This window comes from Spea bombifrons, chromosome 4 (assembly GCF_027358695.1).
Source record: "Spea bombifrons isolate aSpeBom1 chromosome 4, aSpeBom1.2.pri, whole genome shotgun sequence".
NCBI lineage: Eukaryota > Metazoa > Chordata > Amphibia > Anura > Pelobatidae > Spea > Spea bombifrons.
In genome coordinates, this window is record NC_071090.1 from 42,450,138 (window position 1) to 42,466,301 (window position 16,164).

The 16,164-nt window shown below is 35.3% G+C and overlaps 1 protein-coding gene across 1 annotated transcript in view; it reads left to right on the plus strand.

The window, feature by feature from the left end:
* TMTC2 (transmembrane O-mannosyltransferase targeting cadherins 2) overlaps positions 1–16,164 on the plus strand; it is a 118,829-nt gene that overhangs the window by 83,607 nt on the left and 19,058 nt on the right. Inside the window, exons 8-10 of the mRNA XM_053461842.1 lie at positions 3,944–4,065; positions 8,529–8,610; positions 14,735–14,849. Coding sequence (XP_053317817.1) covers positions 3,944–4,065; positions 8,529–8,610; positions 14,735–14,849 — 319 coding nt within the window. The remainder of the gene's footprint in view (positions 1–3,943; positions 4,066–8,528; positions 8,611–14,734; positions 14,850–16,164) is intronic.

Genomic DNA, 16,164 nt, shown 5'->3' on the forward strand with positions numbered 1-16,164 from the left:
TCTTATATTCCATTTGTCTCTGTCCATTATAATTGGATATGGCAAAATGCATCAGAGTAGCTAAGAGGCACTACCTTGCTATGGGCACGGGGCTTATGGGGTCTTTAACAGTCTGAGGCTCACATGGCATTAATAAGTGTACACCAGTAGTACATAAACATTGTTACAGCATTTGAGTAGACCTAAGTGTGCCATACAGAGATGTTATTTGCATTTTCAATGGGGCAGTTGCTCTAATCATGTAAAATCGATAACATTAAGAGCATAAAAGCATGTTTAACAGGTCAAAGATTAATTGTCATCCATGAGTGTGTGGGTGTACATATACATATGTTTGTGTGTGTATAATATATATTATATATATAGTAATGCAATTGTTGGCACATAAGGATAATCTTGAGTGTTTCTAGACATTCACTCAATGTCTGGTGCAAGCCTTCTTCAGACTGTCCCTTTAAGTAACTCTATAGTGATTATATTAAATAAATACAAAATGTTTGCACATATGTCTCGTAAAAAATGGCAGCTTGTACATTTACAGGTTTTCATATGTTTAGTGAACAAATAGCCCTTGCTTTTATTTCAGGCTTTGTTCATATTTATGTTGTAGCATGGTGGAGCTTAACTTTATGAAATGAATTGGGTAATGCAATATAACCTGTGAGGTTTTTTTTTGTTTGTTTTTTTTGCTGTTTCAGAGTTTTTAAGATGCTAGAGGCATGAAAAAAAAATCTAGCAGGTGACATCCAGACCATTAAACCTTTATGTACCCATTAAATAAATATTCACAATTTTGCAGATGTGAGTGTACAAAAGAATATACATAGTGTCTTTTCTGGAAAATTTGTGGAGATATTACCATTTAGGGTACATTTAAGCTGAAACGGTACTTCCAAAACTAAGATCAGTCTTAAAGTGTGGTCTAATTAGACATATGTCAACATTTAAATGCCCATGGCAAAAATACATCAATTTGGCATTTCTGCACCTGCACCTTGAGTCATAGCATTATTAATTCCTGTACTAGCCAAGTGTATCCATTTTAAGTTTTGACCACAAAAAACTGGTAACGAGTTCCTGCCAATTATTGAAAAAAAAAAATCTTGTTTGTCTTTGTGGCCTCTCTGTAATTAAATTATCGTCAAGCCAGCACAACCTTTTTGATTCTCGCTGTAGATATTTTGAACGTCTTATAATTCAAAGCAATATGCATACTCTGTTTATATGCGAGGGTTAAATGTCATAGCTTGTTGAGACCTCAGAAACTTGAAGTTTCCGATTAGGTTTTAGAAGAAATTTTCTTCATTGCTTATGACTTCATGCTGTGCTTTAAAGCAACTTGCTACCAATACTAATGAAGTACTTGAGATAAATGCAAAGGAAATGTGTTTTCACCAAAGCAGCACCATCAGTGTCTCTTCTGACAGGTAATGTAACCATTAGGGATCATTCTCAAAAGGGTAAAAGCTATTTACGTAAGAAAAGCATTTTATATTTCTGTAGAATTCTGTTATAACCGATAGACATATACAAGAGATGCATTGATTTTTCTCATCGTGTGATGTCAATAATCCTACCTAGTTGTAAGAGGCTATTCAGAAGCGACAGTAACGCATAAGCCGATTGACAGTCCCAAAAGGCCCTGTGTGAGTGGGGTAATAAAATATAATGCTCTTAAATTGGTGTCACTATAACGTATTTTGTTCTTAAACATTGTGTTCCTTGGTTATTTACATAGCTGGGAACCTCCCAGGTTAGGCTACTCCGAGCCCTAACTTTTCTTGGGAAGTGGCTTCATGTAGTGGCAGTGATAGCCCCTGCCAGCCTTTGTAGTACGGGTAGTGGGCAGGAAGTAGGTATGACCAAACATCACTTTCCTGTCTATAGAAAGTAGAAACTGACCTGGAGCAGTGCCCCACCCTGAGACTCCAGGTCAAACCAAGAACATTACTAGATATCATTATATTGCAGTGTGACACTTTTGTTTTCATGGTCAAGCAATGTTCATTGCTTGGCTACAGTAGATCCCTTCCTCATTTTGAATCTTATGGGTAAAGAAGTGCATTCACTTGAAAAGAACATCATAAAGGTTTACCATTTTGAAAATGTACACTTGCTGTTATTAGGCTAGGTTTCCACTTGTTTTTATTTTGCTAAAATTGCCAATAAAAACGCCAATTCAGCCACACGGCGTTTTTTTTTAGATGTTAGCTGTTCTTCAATAGGAAATCGCACAATGCGATATCCACTTGGCGTTTTTCTGTTTGGCGTTTTTTTAAATCCTCTTTGGCGTTTTTCTGCTTTTTTGGGCTCTGTGGCAGTTTTTCAAAATCGCAGCATGTTGACACTCTGGCGTTTTTTGCAAGGAAATCTTGGCGTTTTTCTCCAATAGAAGTCTATAGGAGCGAAAAAACGCCATGAAAAAGCCATGTGGGTTTTTTGCCTTGGCGTTTTTTATGGCGTTTTTTTTCCACAGTTACAATGCAGAGGATGGACCCAGTATCTGTGTGTCCTACGAGAAATAGGCTGGAAACAAACAGTTTCACACAAAACAAAGTTCATATTGAATTTTACACCATTTGGAACAAACATGCCATTACAAACAAACCAACTGGATCCTGCGTGCCAAAAGCAACAGCAAACAATTTGCACCATCATTTGGGGCCAATCTTCCTAGAGGAGCAGACATTCGGAATAAAGCATGCCTTACAAACCACAGAAAAGAGACAAAAGGGTCCGCCGGGTCGTGTTTAAGTAGAACTCTACCAAGTAAATGACATCAGGAGGGGGCAGATACTTGCCATTTATCCTAATCCCTTTTAGCTGGGTGAAACTTCTAATTTGTAAAGGCTGGAAAAACTGCCTAAGGTCAAAAAAGCAATTTCCACAGGAAGGCTAAAACGCCAGAAAAAAACTCCCGAAAAAACGCCAAAACGCAGGAAAATGCAGTGGCAGTTTTCTTGCCGTTTTTCATCAAGAAAAAAAATGCAGGGCAAAAACCCAAGTGGAAACCTAGCCTAACTGTGGAATGGTAATGTTTTTGACAGGTCGAAGAATTCCTTACTCATCACAGATGTTTATTCACAGACCTATTAGATTAGCAAAAAAAAACACCTCATGGCTATTGTCATGATGAATTGAAAATTTGGTATTACTTGCGTTCTACCGTTCTAAAGTTGAGTCCCCAATTTCAAAATATTCTTCCCGTTTGCAAAAATTCTTAAAATTCTTCATTACCTTAAGAAGAATATGAATAAGCATGATTATATTCAGAAAAATGTAAACAATGAATAACAAAACAATAATGCAGTAATTTTACACTTATATTGGCAATATTATATTGGCTCATCTAAAGCAATTATATATTTCCTATAAAACATAATTTTAATATTATTACTACTGCTTTCCCAATGTTTAATATATTCTTAATGATAGTATAAAATATTTTATAAATGATGTTTCTTAACACTTTAGAATGTTTTGTAGTGCTTTTGATAATGAAAACATTTTCATGTTTCATAATTCAAGTTTTTTGTGTGTCCCCCCCCCTTTTTTCCCCTAATTTTACTGGCATATAAGACATTCTTCAACTCTCTTGTAATGTGTACGTATTTCTACTTTTGTTTTTAGTCCTTGGGGATATGTGAATTTATAGAAAGAGGCAGCTTTGTATTGTAAATCTCCAAAATGAAGTTGGCTCAGTTTAGAAAGTTCAGGCACTATGAAATGTAGTGTATCCCCTTTCAGATTAACTGCACTAAACTGGACTGTGGAGCTTCCTTCCCTCTCCCCCACCAGAAAAACTCTCTCAAAAATCTTATGCATCTAAAAGAACACATTATATTTTGTCCCACCAACTGGGATGTTTGTTTTGGGTCAGATAACATGCTTTTTTCAAAAATGGTTACACTTAATTTCGAATCCTTATCTGATCTTTCTACAGGAGAAGCCTACATGAGGTTAAACAAGGTGTATGAAGCAGAGCACTGGTATGTGGAGTCATTGAGATCAAAGCCGGACCATATTCCAGCACATCTCACATACGGAAAGCTTCTAGCCCTAACGGTAAGCGGTCACAATGGATCCTTTTAAATGCTGCTCACTACAGTGTTGGGTGATCAGCGTAGTTATGAAAAGAAAATAATTTAAACTGTACATGAAGGAATAATAGAGCGTACATTAAATACGGTAATGTTTTAATTAGATGAATCATAACATTGTATGACATCTTTAAAAAGCTTTGGGTTTTTTTGGTGGATGGTTCACCAAATTTTGGTTCAAATTTTACCCTTTACAAAATTATCTTACTTTTAGAAGTGTTTACCCTGTATGTATAGGTAGAAATATCATGTTGCAAGCTTGCTCGTTTTCTGTTCCACTCTGTCTAAACTTTTAACATCTTACATGTGGTGCCTGCCCTTTGTGTATTAATTAGTTAACAGTTTTTTTTGTTGGAATCTGAATAATCCAAGAGTGTGTAGGGACAGTTAGCAAATATGTGACGTATCAAATTCACATTTAACAACCTTTCTTTTATGAAAGCATTACTCGTGAGGCAAGTCAGACAAAGCCTCACATAATTTGGTGATAACAGAGGGCCATCACATGTGGTTCACAGTCTATATCTCTACATTTTACAGGGGTGATAATCTGATTTATTATCCTGGCTTGCCTCATGATCTGGGTCTTAGAACTTGTCTTTGCTCTGGTTTAAAAAAAATTGTGGCTCACCCACGTCTATTGCTCAGCAATATTTAGGCTTATAAACCTAACAGGCATATTGTGGTGATTATAGTTGTTTTTAGGAGTTATAAATCAAGTGGATCAGTGTGAAGCTTTTGTGCAGTATTATCCATTAGGCAAGGGGAGAGGAAAGTAAGAAATGTAGACGTACTAAACACAAATTCAGAATATATATATTTTTAAGTTGCAGTTTTCCTATAACTAATTATAGGTATTGAGACCATGCCATATAAAAGTGCTAGAAGACCTCACATGGTTACCTAGGAACCAGAAGTCCATATTGATCTATCATATTGGTGTATCGCAACAAGATAGCACACACAGGTTCCTTTTACCAGCTATGCCATTTATTTTCTTCCCAGAAAGGAAACATAATTCTTGCTTAAGGTTACAAATTTGAAGGTCTTCCATTTCAAAACTGACAGAACCAGGTGCAGTGCTCAGATTTTTTTTTTATATATGCATATAAATCTTAAGAAAAATTGTGAACTATTTCCATATAGCAAAATAACCGGACTAGTTGATGTTCAAGATATTGAGCTGAACTGTCAGCTTCATATACCTAATGAATGTTGCATTTAAATAGTATATGATTATACTGTCAGGCACATAGAATGCATTGAAGTCAATTACTTGTAGTTAGCGTTGTTTTGGAACTCTTGTCCTAGTTCTCACATTTCTGGGTAAATATTTGGAAGTCTCTAGAAGAAGTATTTTAAAATGGTTTCTATTATAGCTGCAGCTCCTAACCTTTCACAAACATTAAAAAGTATAGTAGATGAAAAAATAGTAGTAATAAGTTTGAAATAGACAAAATATTAAATACAAACCAAAAAAAGTGCAGTAGTGGAGCGCAAAAAAAAATAAATAAATAATAATAAAAAAAATTATGTATACCTGTACCTGAGTTTGGGGCAGCATTCTTTTTTGCCTAAGGGAATCTGATCATTAAATGTGATCTTGACTTTAGGTTAAACAATGTGAAATAGAAAAGTAAAAATATAACTGTGAAAAGGATATTTGATACAGACTGTGTGGATCCGTAACACAAAAATAGTTTTATATAACATGTTGCATATATTTGTATTTAGATGAAGTTGTTAAAAGTAACTCACCCTATTTACACACATATAATACTAATGTCAGAGCTTTTTGTTATCTTGTAAAAATTCTTGGTAATGCTGTTTGTCACGGTATTGTATTTTAATTTCCAGAATAATAGAGCCAACAATATAAAAAAAATCCATATAAAGTCATGATTTAATGTTGTAGGATCAAATTCAAAAATGTTTTAAATGTGCGGATTGTAATAGAAAAAAAAAAATACAAAACATTTCTGAACATGATGGCTTTTGGCTTAAAACAATGTGCAATCTAATGTGGCATATAAATTTATTTTCTGGAATAGTTCCTTTCCGACATTCATCCGGTTCTGGAATTATTTCTCTGCTTTAACTCTGATCTTTGTACTGGGTGGCCTGTTCATCAAACCGTTGAACCACAAATTGAGCTTTACAGCTCCAGTTTTAGCATATTTAGCATCCAGCGGCAGTTTTAGCATATTTGTAAATCAGAATTAATCTTACCTTTCATAACAAACATCATACTAGAAATAATGCTGATGTTTAGTTATCGCTATATATATCATTTGCAATTTTCTTTGAGTATTGCTGGCACCGCGTTTTTTTGACAATACATATTATCTTTGGTTAGGTTCCAAAAGGTGTCAAATATTTAATACAGAACCTGAAGTATATTGTATTCATTATGTTACTGCTTGACTCACACATCAAATGAGTAGATGGATGATTGTATGAGAATAGAAACGAAAATGTGGTTTCCTAGGAAACATCTACTTTCCTCTGATTACTCAAAAGAATAATGTTTGTGTCTTTATTATTATTATTATTATTTACTATTATTATTATTACTAAAAGAGAGAAAAAATGCAAGTGATGTGACTGGCCCACAAGCTATGAAAATAAATCAATCACAGCTATGCATTGGGATATGATGTAATTCACTGCCATTCTGCTCCAATTGAATTGGGAGGTATTAAGTACAGCGTTCTGGCCCAGCTCCAAGCACACCCCTCACACCTGTAACCCCACTCTTCCGCCTCTAGAAATCAAGAAATTCAGCATTTATTCATGAGAATGTGTTTGATTTTCTACCCTTGACATTTTGATTACTGCTAGCGCTACCGCATAGAAATAAACATTGAAGGTCTCACCTTTGAAGGCAGTTAGGAACTATAAGGCCCGTCCATTCAGACTGTATCTATTCATAAAGACTAAACCCCAGTACAACACAATGGTAAAACTTGCGGCAAAAATGTGGTTATATAGGTGCACTGAATACATTTTTATTTTGTGAACTACAGTGTCCCCCCCCCATATGATGTGTATGTTAGATATTACTTTAAACTCTGATTAACAGAAAAGGTCACAAATGCATCATTTGAGGGTCTAAACTTCACAAATCCATAGTGATGCAATGCCCACTTTTGATTTAATCACGATTGAGATGCCAATTATGTCCCCAGTTTTCAACTGTATATATATTAACTTAACTTTGTAAATGCCAAGTAAAAGGACATGTCAATACGCAATGACAGCAAAGTCTTTGTTGACCGCTAATACTTTGGTCTGGTAGCACTGATATAACCAGTTCCCTTCACAGTAGATCTGTTGTTTATCTGTTTCTGGCAGTGTACTGGTATCACTGTATGAAATAGATCATCATTTTTCATTAAACAATGATTTATTTTTTATATTTTTAATACTTAAATGATAGCATTTGTGGCTTGATATTAAAGAATAGTAAGCAAGGTCATTGGTTAGAATGGCATCAATACTATATAATTGTATGTATTCTTTAATTGACAGTTCAAAAAACACAAACTCTGAAATTATTAGCCAGCTTGATTAAAAAAAAAAGTGCCAAATAATACATAATCAGACTGAGTTCCATATAAAATACTAGGTTTGGAGCACAGTGGTTGCTGAACTGTGTGAAGCCCATATTTCTCATGAATGGACTTCTACATTAGACCCAAGCCATTATGTGTCCATTTGTCTTCAATTCCAGTAAAACCATATTTTAACAGTGATTTGCTAAGTTAAGAAGTAGTTTCAGTCCTTTCTCTAGAATAAAATTTGTGACTAATTTAAATTTGCGAGGGAAAATGTTAGCGTGAATGTATGTGTCCCAGTTTATTATTGTGTTTTAGGCGATAAATTATTTACCTACATATATTACAATGCCTCCCAAGTAAACATTAAAATGGATTGCTTATACCCTAAGTAGTGTAATATATTATTAAATTGCGTAGTTAATTAAAAAGAAAACACTTAATTCAGCAGCATATTTCAAAAGACAGTTTACTGCACCTGACGATCCCAAAGAAAAATGGATATTAAACTACTCAATACATTGTAAGAAGAAAAAGACAACTGAGGTAGACCTTTATGGTCTGATGTTTATTGCCACTGAGTAGCAGCTTGAAGCACCAATCAGTGGTTCACACATAAACACATAGGTTTCTCTTCAAACGTTCAACTCACTAAAGTGCACTTGCATTTGCAAATTTACTCTCCGCTCACATACACTCAACTACAACTAAACGTTGGGTAACTAAACACTGCTGAATGGCATTACTTACCAGTTTCAGTTAAGCCAGAGGGGCACTTGCTTAAGGAAAATACTAGGAAAAAAACTCGACATGTTATGTATAGTAAAGAAGCAAGTAGAGCAAAAATAAATGCAGTCCATTATAATTTTAGGGTCGTAAAAGTGAAGCAGAACGGTACTTCCTGAAGGCCATTCAGCTGGACCCCACCAAAGGAAACTGTTATATGCATTATGGTGAGTGTCAATTTTTTTATGTATACATTATAGTGAGTGTTGAATTATTGTTTACATTTCTTGATTTCAATCTCTTCTATGGAAATTTCTTTCCTGAAGCATTTCTTAAATTGAAAAGTCAACATACGTTTTTTTTTGTTTGTAATTAATTGTATCAGTTTTCAAAATATACAGAATTTCCATTGGAGGCCCATTTCCTTTTTTTTAAAAAAAAAAATTCTTCTAGAGGGAAAAGGTACCATCCAAGTTTATTTAATTGGCAAGGGACAGTTTACTATTCCTGATCGACCAGCTAAAGAAGAATGCATATTAAATATAGCCCCATATACTGTAACATCACTGCCTGCAGGATGCAAGTTACCTTGCTTACATAAATCAAAACAAGCAGTGGAAACAGGCTATAGGTCTCAAAAACTTGGTATTTTTAAACCATAGGTTATCCCAAATGCTTCTGCTAACTGATAGAGGATGTGAATATATGAGGTCCCTTATCTATTGGCTCTGTCCAAACACGAGAGGGAATTGTTTTAGTTATTACGCTAGTCTAGTACTGCTTGATCAGTGGCAGAAAAGTGCAAAATCTTACCGCTGACTGAAATCATGGGGGGGTGGGGTGGCAATTCCATTAAACTATTCATGACAACAGAATCCCATTGATTTGCATTTTAGGAAGGAAAGTTAATAAAAATGATAATATAGAGCAGTAGACTATTGTGGTCATTACCTCTATAACATGGATTCTTGTGGCATATGCTATTCTTCCTCCATACTATGTTTTATAGATGCAAAGTATACCGTACAAGTATTTCATGGTTATGTTGGGGGTAGACCTCCAATGTCTCTTCTTCAGATGGAAGCAATAGAACAATATCTGTTTTGTCTTATTATGGTTATATTGCAAATAAAAATAAAAGTGAATTTATGGAATAGCTGCAATCAGTCTTATACTCAATCTGAAAGGATGTACTACTTTATGTCAAGACATGTTTTCCACATTATGTGTTTACACAAATTTGCAGAATATATAGCTTTTGATCGTGGAGATAAATGTGGGCTACAGAAAGCTTTAATCTAAGCTCATAAAGGGAGATGTTCCTTTTTAGGAATGTTAAATTCCCGCCAGGATGCAACCTATTTTATTGATGTCAATCTCTGATTGTTTTCTTTATTTAAATATGATTGAACACTTTCCATTGTTAAGGAGAGACAAAAGAGATTCAAGCTTAAGCAAAAGTAATATTTCCAAAACTAATACAGAGCATGAAGCATTCCTAAAGCAGCGGGAACATAATGCACCAAATCATTGACCACATGTTTGAAAGGAATTAATTCCAAACAAATTCATTGGACCGACCACTTGCCTTACTGTGCTGTTTGTGGCCCACACAGTGTGGAATTTGTCTGTATGGCATATTTTTCTAGACCACCCAAAGCCTGAATAGATGATGCATGCATAGCATAGCTATCCACAAGCTTAATATTTAGTTCTTGAAGCCAAGTTTAGTTACCTACATTAATATTACACTAGATTGTTTATGTAAGATGGAATAGCTTGAATTTTGGACAGAAAGTTGTATTCTCAAGGAGTGTTTGTATGACACTGTTGAACCAGAAAGCAAGCATCATTGGAAAGCTGTCTCTATGATAACTTAAAAGGTAACTGTGTTATATGGGTCAGTGGAGATCAGTGGGCCAACCAGCCCATGGACCCCACTTCTCGCAAAAGCAGGACAGTGCTCAGAAATCCGTACTCTCCCTTGAAAACTTTTGGGAGGTATGACTAAGGTTTGTCTTCCATAATATATAGTGAAATTGGTGTTTTCAAGTGTTCAACTGCAATCTTCAGTTTGTGAGTAAACAAACGTTCTGCCTGTTATTAGAATCAAATATTTCAGTAGTACCAATGTTTTATTTAAAGTGAAACTTCAGCCATCAAATTCACTAATAGATGTGTGGTCCTTTGTGTGATCTGTTTTGCAAATGCATGAGGGATTTTTTTTCCTACCCCCAGCTAAATGCACTGCAGGAGATACATTCAGGCGAATGCATTTCCCATCATGTTATGTACTCCCCTTCAATCAGATCCAGAGATGGCTCTGCTGAACGCTGCGTGCAGGGGCCGGTTTAGCTTAATCAGCCAATCGGTGGTAAAAAATTTCAGATAATGACTAAAATTTTTTCGTTAATTAAGTGGGTTTTTTTTCATTTTTTAAGAATGCATATGAACCAATTGTTGTGCCAGGCCCGGCATGGAAAAACAGTCAATTAACCACAATTGACGTGGCTGGCACTTTATAAGGTTAGTGAGCTCTCTTTGCTCAGATGGTGTTGCTGCAATGTCTCGATATCGAGGCATTTAGCCACACCAAAAAAAAATAAGTAGGGGCGCTGTCTAATCGTTCTCTGGAGCAATTACATTCGCCATATTGAAAGACACCATGTCTTTCAATATGCCTCCGCCCTGCCACTGGAAAGAGCATTTACGGAGCAAGCAACGATTACAATGTAGAACATGGTATCCATAAATTGTGTGGGTACGGTAAATGAGAAAGTAAAGTACAGCTAAACTCAAACACCACTGAAATGTTAAAACAGCCATTGACACAAATGGTGCATAAATTTAATTTTTCAAAATTCAAATAATTTAGAAAATGTTTCCAAAATAATGTACAAGGAGTGTCAGAAATGCTAAACTGTCCCTTTATCTACACAACAAAACATCTGAAATCCTTGTGAAACAGTTATTAAAATACATCCCCAATTTGAAAGTAACTGTGTTAATAAGGATTTGTATGTACCTGATTATAAGATGACCCCCCAAAATTTAAATATTAATTTAGGGGAAAAAAGAAAAAGCCTGAATATAAGACTATCCTACTAGTAAATACTAATTCACATGTAAACTATTTTTTTCATATTTAATAAAATGATTGAGAAAAATGATGTTTTTATTTTCTTTTATTTGCCACTCTGTCCCAGTTATGCACATCTGCCCCCCAGATATGCCTTATAGGCCCCTATATGCCACTCTGCCTCCCTGATATGCCTTTTAACTCCCTATATGCCACTCTGCCTCATGAAAACCATTATACCCCCCACATGCCCTTTACTTACCAGTGCATCCCTAGACTTGTCCCCTGTGCTTCAGATTCCCTGGTGTCTAGTGGGGGCAGCTGGTTGGAGGTCTGTGCGATGCGCGCAGACAACCTCTGCTGCTGCTGGCTGGCACTTCCGCCAGGGCTTCTATGAGTGAGCACTGGAAGGTCATATCACGCTGGTGCTCTGTCATAGAAGGCCCGGCGAAAGTGCCGCCAGCAGCAGAGGTTGTCTGTGCGCATCCCGCAAACTTTCACTGGCTGCGTGATGCGCACAGACAACCTCTGCTGCTGCCAGCACCTCCGCTGGGTCTTCAATGGTGGAGCACCGGAAGGTCATGTGATGCCGGCACTCCGTCATAGAAGCCCCAGAGCGGCAGCAGCAGCGGAGGATGTCTGCGCGCATTGCACAGATGTCCACAAGCTTCCAGAGAGGAGGATCCGGGTCCCCTGCAGCGCTGTGAGGGATCTGGATCTTAGTCTTGTAGTCAGACCTCTATTTGAGGTCTGATTACAAGACAACCTCAAATATAAGACGAGGGATATTTTTCAGAGCATTTGCTTGTCTTATAATCGAGCAAATATGGCATTTAGCTACATGTATATTAAGAAATATGATATATACTGTAGTATTTGTCTTAATCACATGAAAATCTTTACATTGTTTACAATGTACTCCTTAATAATGACTGGTTCACATCAGATATGAACAGGTAGATATTCTGATATACAACCAGATAAATACATATTCTGTTACATGAAATGTTTTCACGGAAATACAGAACACGGTTGTTCCCTAAATGTGGATATAAATACACTTGAGTAAACTAGATAAATATATGCTATCTGTATCCTACTAGCAAAAGTAGATCACAAAATTATGATTTTAAACATGAAGGTTACTTGCATGAATCCCATAAAAATGCACACTGATATACTCTTTTAAATATACACAATAATAAAAAAAAAAGCATCACTTGCTTAATACCTATAACTGATTGGAATTTTTAAATATTATTTAAGAGTTGGAGTATGTATGTAGTGGGTGTGCGTGTAATATATATGGGTAATATTTTGGGACATCGATATAACATGATGAGTCAGCCTAAATTCCAGCTAGCAATAATTAGCATGAAGACAGATGGCAGATTTCTTTTCTGAGACTGAGGTAGTCATGAGTTATGTTTTTGCTTTATCATTAAAATTCATTATTAGAAAAGAAAAGTAACTAAAATGTACTACTGCTAATTCAACTGGTTTGAATTATTTGACCACCTATAACACAGAGGACAGTTACTTCAGTTTTTTTCTATGTATATTCTAACAAACTGTGCATAACATGACATAATGTAATGGTACGAAACCGAAAAACCCACATGTTTTTCCTCCATATGTGCCAACCCAAATAATAATGGAAACTAAGTATTTTTATGAAACCTCTTGGCCAACCCTTAGTCAATTTATCATATATATATATATATATATATGTGTGTGTGTATATTGTACACACAGCCCATATAGGTGACCATACACGTGGTAGGGCAGACACACATAAGATCCAAGGATAAATGCCATAAATATAATAAACAACCTAAGGAGAGTGTACACATTTTCACAATAAAGCCACCCTTTTGCACGACTGTCAGACACCTGGTTTTGTGGACTAGAGCTGCCATTGCCCCCATCATGTCTTATTGAGGGTAATGGGAATTGTAGTTCCCAAAAGCCCATGTTGCCACTTTTGTTATTTCAAAAAATATATCCTTCCTGCATGCTGGCAAGCCAGTAAAGTCTTGATCACAACTCGTCTTTAAAAAATGTCTATTTTTTTAAAAAAGTGCATGGGTCACACTAAAAATATGTTATTGTGGGGACAAGAAAGGTTGTTTTTCCAGCAGAAATCATGTAGTACAACAGATTCTGGGTAGCCATGGGAAAATAACTTAAATTGCCAAAAATATCTTTTGCTTTTAATCTAGTAGTAAAACAGTTCTTTAAACTCGTATAATAACGTCTAATAAGACAGTATGAGTAATGGGCCATCCAAGCTCTCAGTATAAGGATTAGAAACCCTTTTTCTGCCTTCCTGTAAGTAATTTGCTGGCATTGAATGGAAAGGTTGATTTGTTATTAAAACAACAATGTCTGCTAGATAATTCTCTAAAGTTCAATGAATACAAACTACACCCAAACATTTTTTGACTCTTAAATGCAGTTAAAATAAGTTATGTTCTTAGCATCAAAGCCAATTTGTAGTATGGTCAATTGCAGACCCTTTGAAGACCGTTTAACTGGCTATTTAGAAACATTGTTACAAGTAATTGTGTCTATAATTCTGTAATCACTTGCTAAGTGTTTCTTAGTACTGCAAATACAATATAAATACAGTCAATTTCAATTTAATGGAACGTGGCATTGTCAACAATTGAACATTATGGATAGTGGGCGCAAAACTTTTTTGGAGTTTTCTGTTTGTTTCTTACCTTGGAATGTACCGTTGTACTGACTGCAGTATGTAATAATTAACTCCACTCTTATAAAACATCTACCCACTCCAGTGAACTCTTCTGATTAAATTAAAAAAATGCATTTTCTACCATGCTAAGCAAAGAAACATACTGTACATTAAGCCATTAAGAAATACTGAACAAGATTGTGTCCCTTGTGCAAGACTAGTAGATGACTGATGTCAGCTACTGAAGAAGCTATGGGTTCTGGATTCATTTAAATATGATCCTAACTAGCTAATCAGTTGACGAGGCTAGTTTAACTGATTTACATCAAGAATTGAGCATTTGGACATGAGACCTTGTAAATATTACTTTTTGAATGTTGTTTTCTAACTTGGTTTTGAAAAAAAATCTAAGCCTCAGAAGTGAGAACATGAATTCATGTCTGATGTAACCAAGATCAAATTTACTACACTTTTTCAAAATGTGTGGATTTTTTTTTCTTTTCTGACTTGCATCTATTGTATTTTATTAGTGTATTGTCTGATGCCTGGTGATAGCGTGTGATTCCTTTTACAGGCCAGTTCTTGCTAGAAGAGGCCCGCCTATTAGAAGCTGCACAGATGGCCAAGAAGGCTGCAGAACTTGACAGCACTGAATTTGATGTGGTTTTCAATGCAGCACATATGCTAAGGTGAGTAATATATATCTTGTAATGTATACACTTGTGCAACTTAGTTATAAAACCAGGCACATGATAAAGAATTCTATTTATTTTTTTTTAAACTGATGCAACAATGTGTATGATCTTACATGTTTCTAGTGGATAGCCATACACCTTACAGGCTAATTAGCAATTTATAGATGAAATAATTTGGGTTCAGTTTTTTTCATGTTGTAAAAGTCTTAAGAAGTATAAAACAAGTGATTATCAATTAAGCTGCAAGAAAAGGTTATGTTTTATGCATTTGTTATATGCAGTTTACTGTATCCAGCTGTGCTTGTTAAAACCAAACTACCTTATGTTGCAGATGTTATTGACATTATCCTAGACTAGGTTCAGACCAGCAGCTTTGTCACCATCTGGTGACATGCCATCTGGACGCCATGTACCATGTATGGCATATTTATACCTTGATTAATGTATTTCATTTGCCCCTAGAAGTATGTGTGGTACGTTCATCATAGCTGCTAATTTTGTAAAGGATTTTGAAACTGTAAAGGATATTTCTTAAAATTCATAACTGTATAGAATTAAAGGTTAGGGTTGAGTTTGTATACTTCGTATCTTGTCAGCTGAATTCTTCTGATTTATTTACACCAGTGGAGGCTGACAAATGTCAGGCTAACAAATTTACGTATTAAATTGTTAATACCTTTGTGTCAGCAATGCAAAAATTTTATTATATTTTTCAATATGAATATAGAGTTCAGAAGGATTTTTTCTGTTGAGTAATCTCTATTAAGTAGTCTCTTAAATTATTTAAAAAAAATCGAAAATTTACAGAGAAGGAACTCAAAATTTTCAATTTTATATTTATAACAGCAATAATTGTATGTAATGGTTTTAGTACAAGATCACTAAACATGCCACCATTTCAGAATGTGAGACTTTGTCAATTAATTGGTATGTCCTACATAACCCGAGAGTGAAAAAGGTAAGTAGAAAGAAACAAGCAATAAGATAAGCACAAATAATAAAGTAAAAGAGCTAAACTAAACCTAAACTTGTGTGGACTGTTTTTGTATTTCTACAAGTGCATGACTTCATTATGTGCGTTTTCGTTATGAGGAGCCATCATTCAAAGATCTCAAATGGACTGAAATTTGATAATTTTATCTTGTACCTGGAGCTGTTATTTTCTCCATAACAGATAAGCTCCATACATTGCTAATCATCTCATTCATAGATGGTGAGACTCCTTTCGAGCATTGAGCTAATGCCTGAGGAGTGCTTGCTTAAAGTCTATATATATTTTGTGATTACAACAATTTTGCTCTTCCTGTAT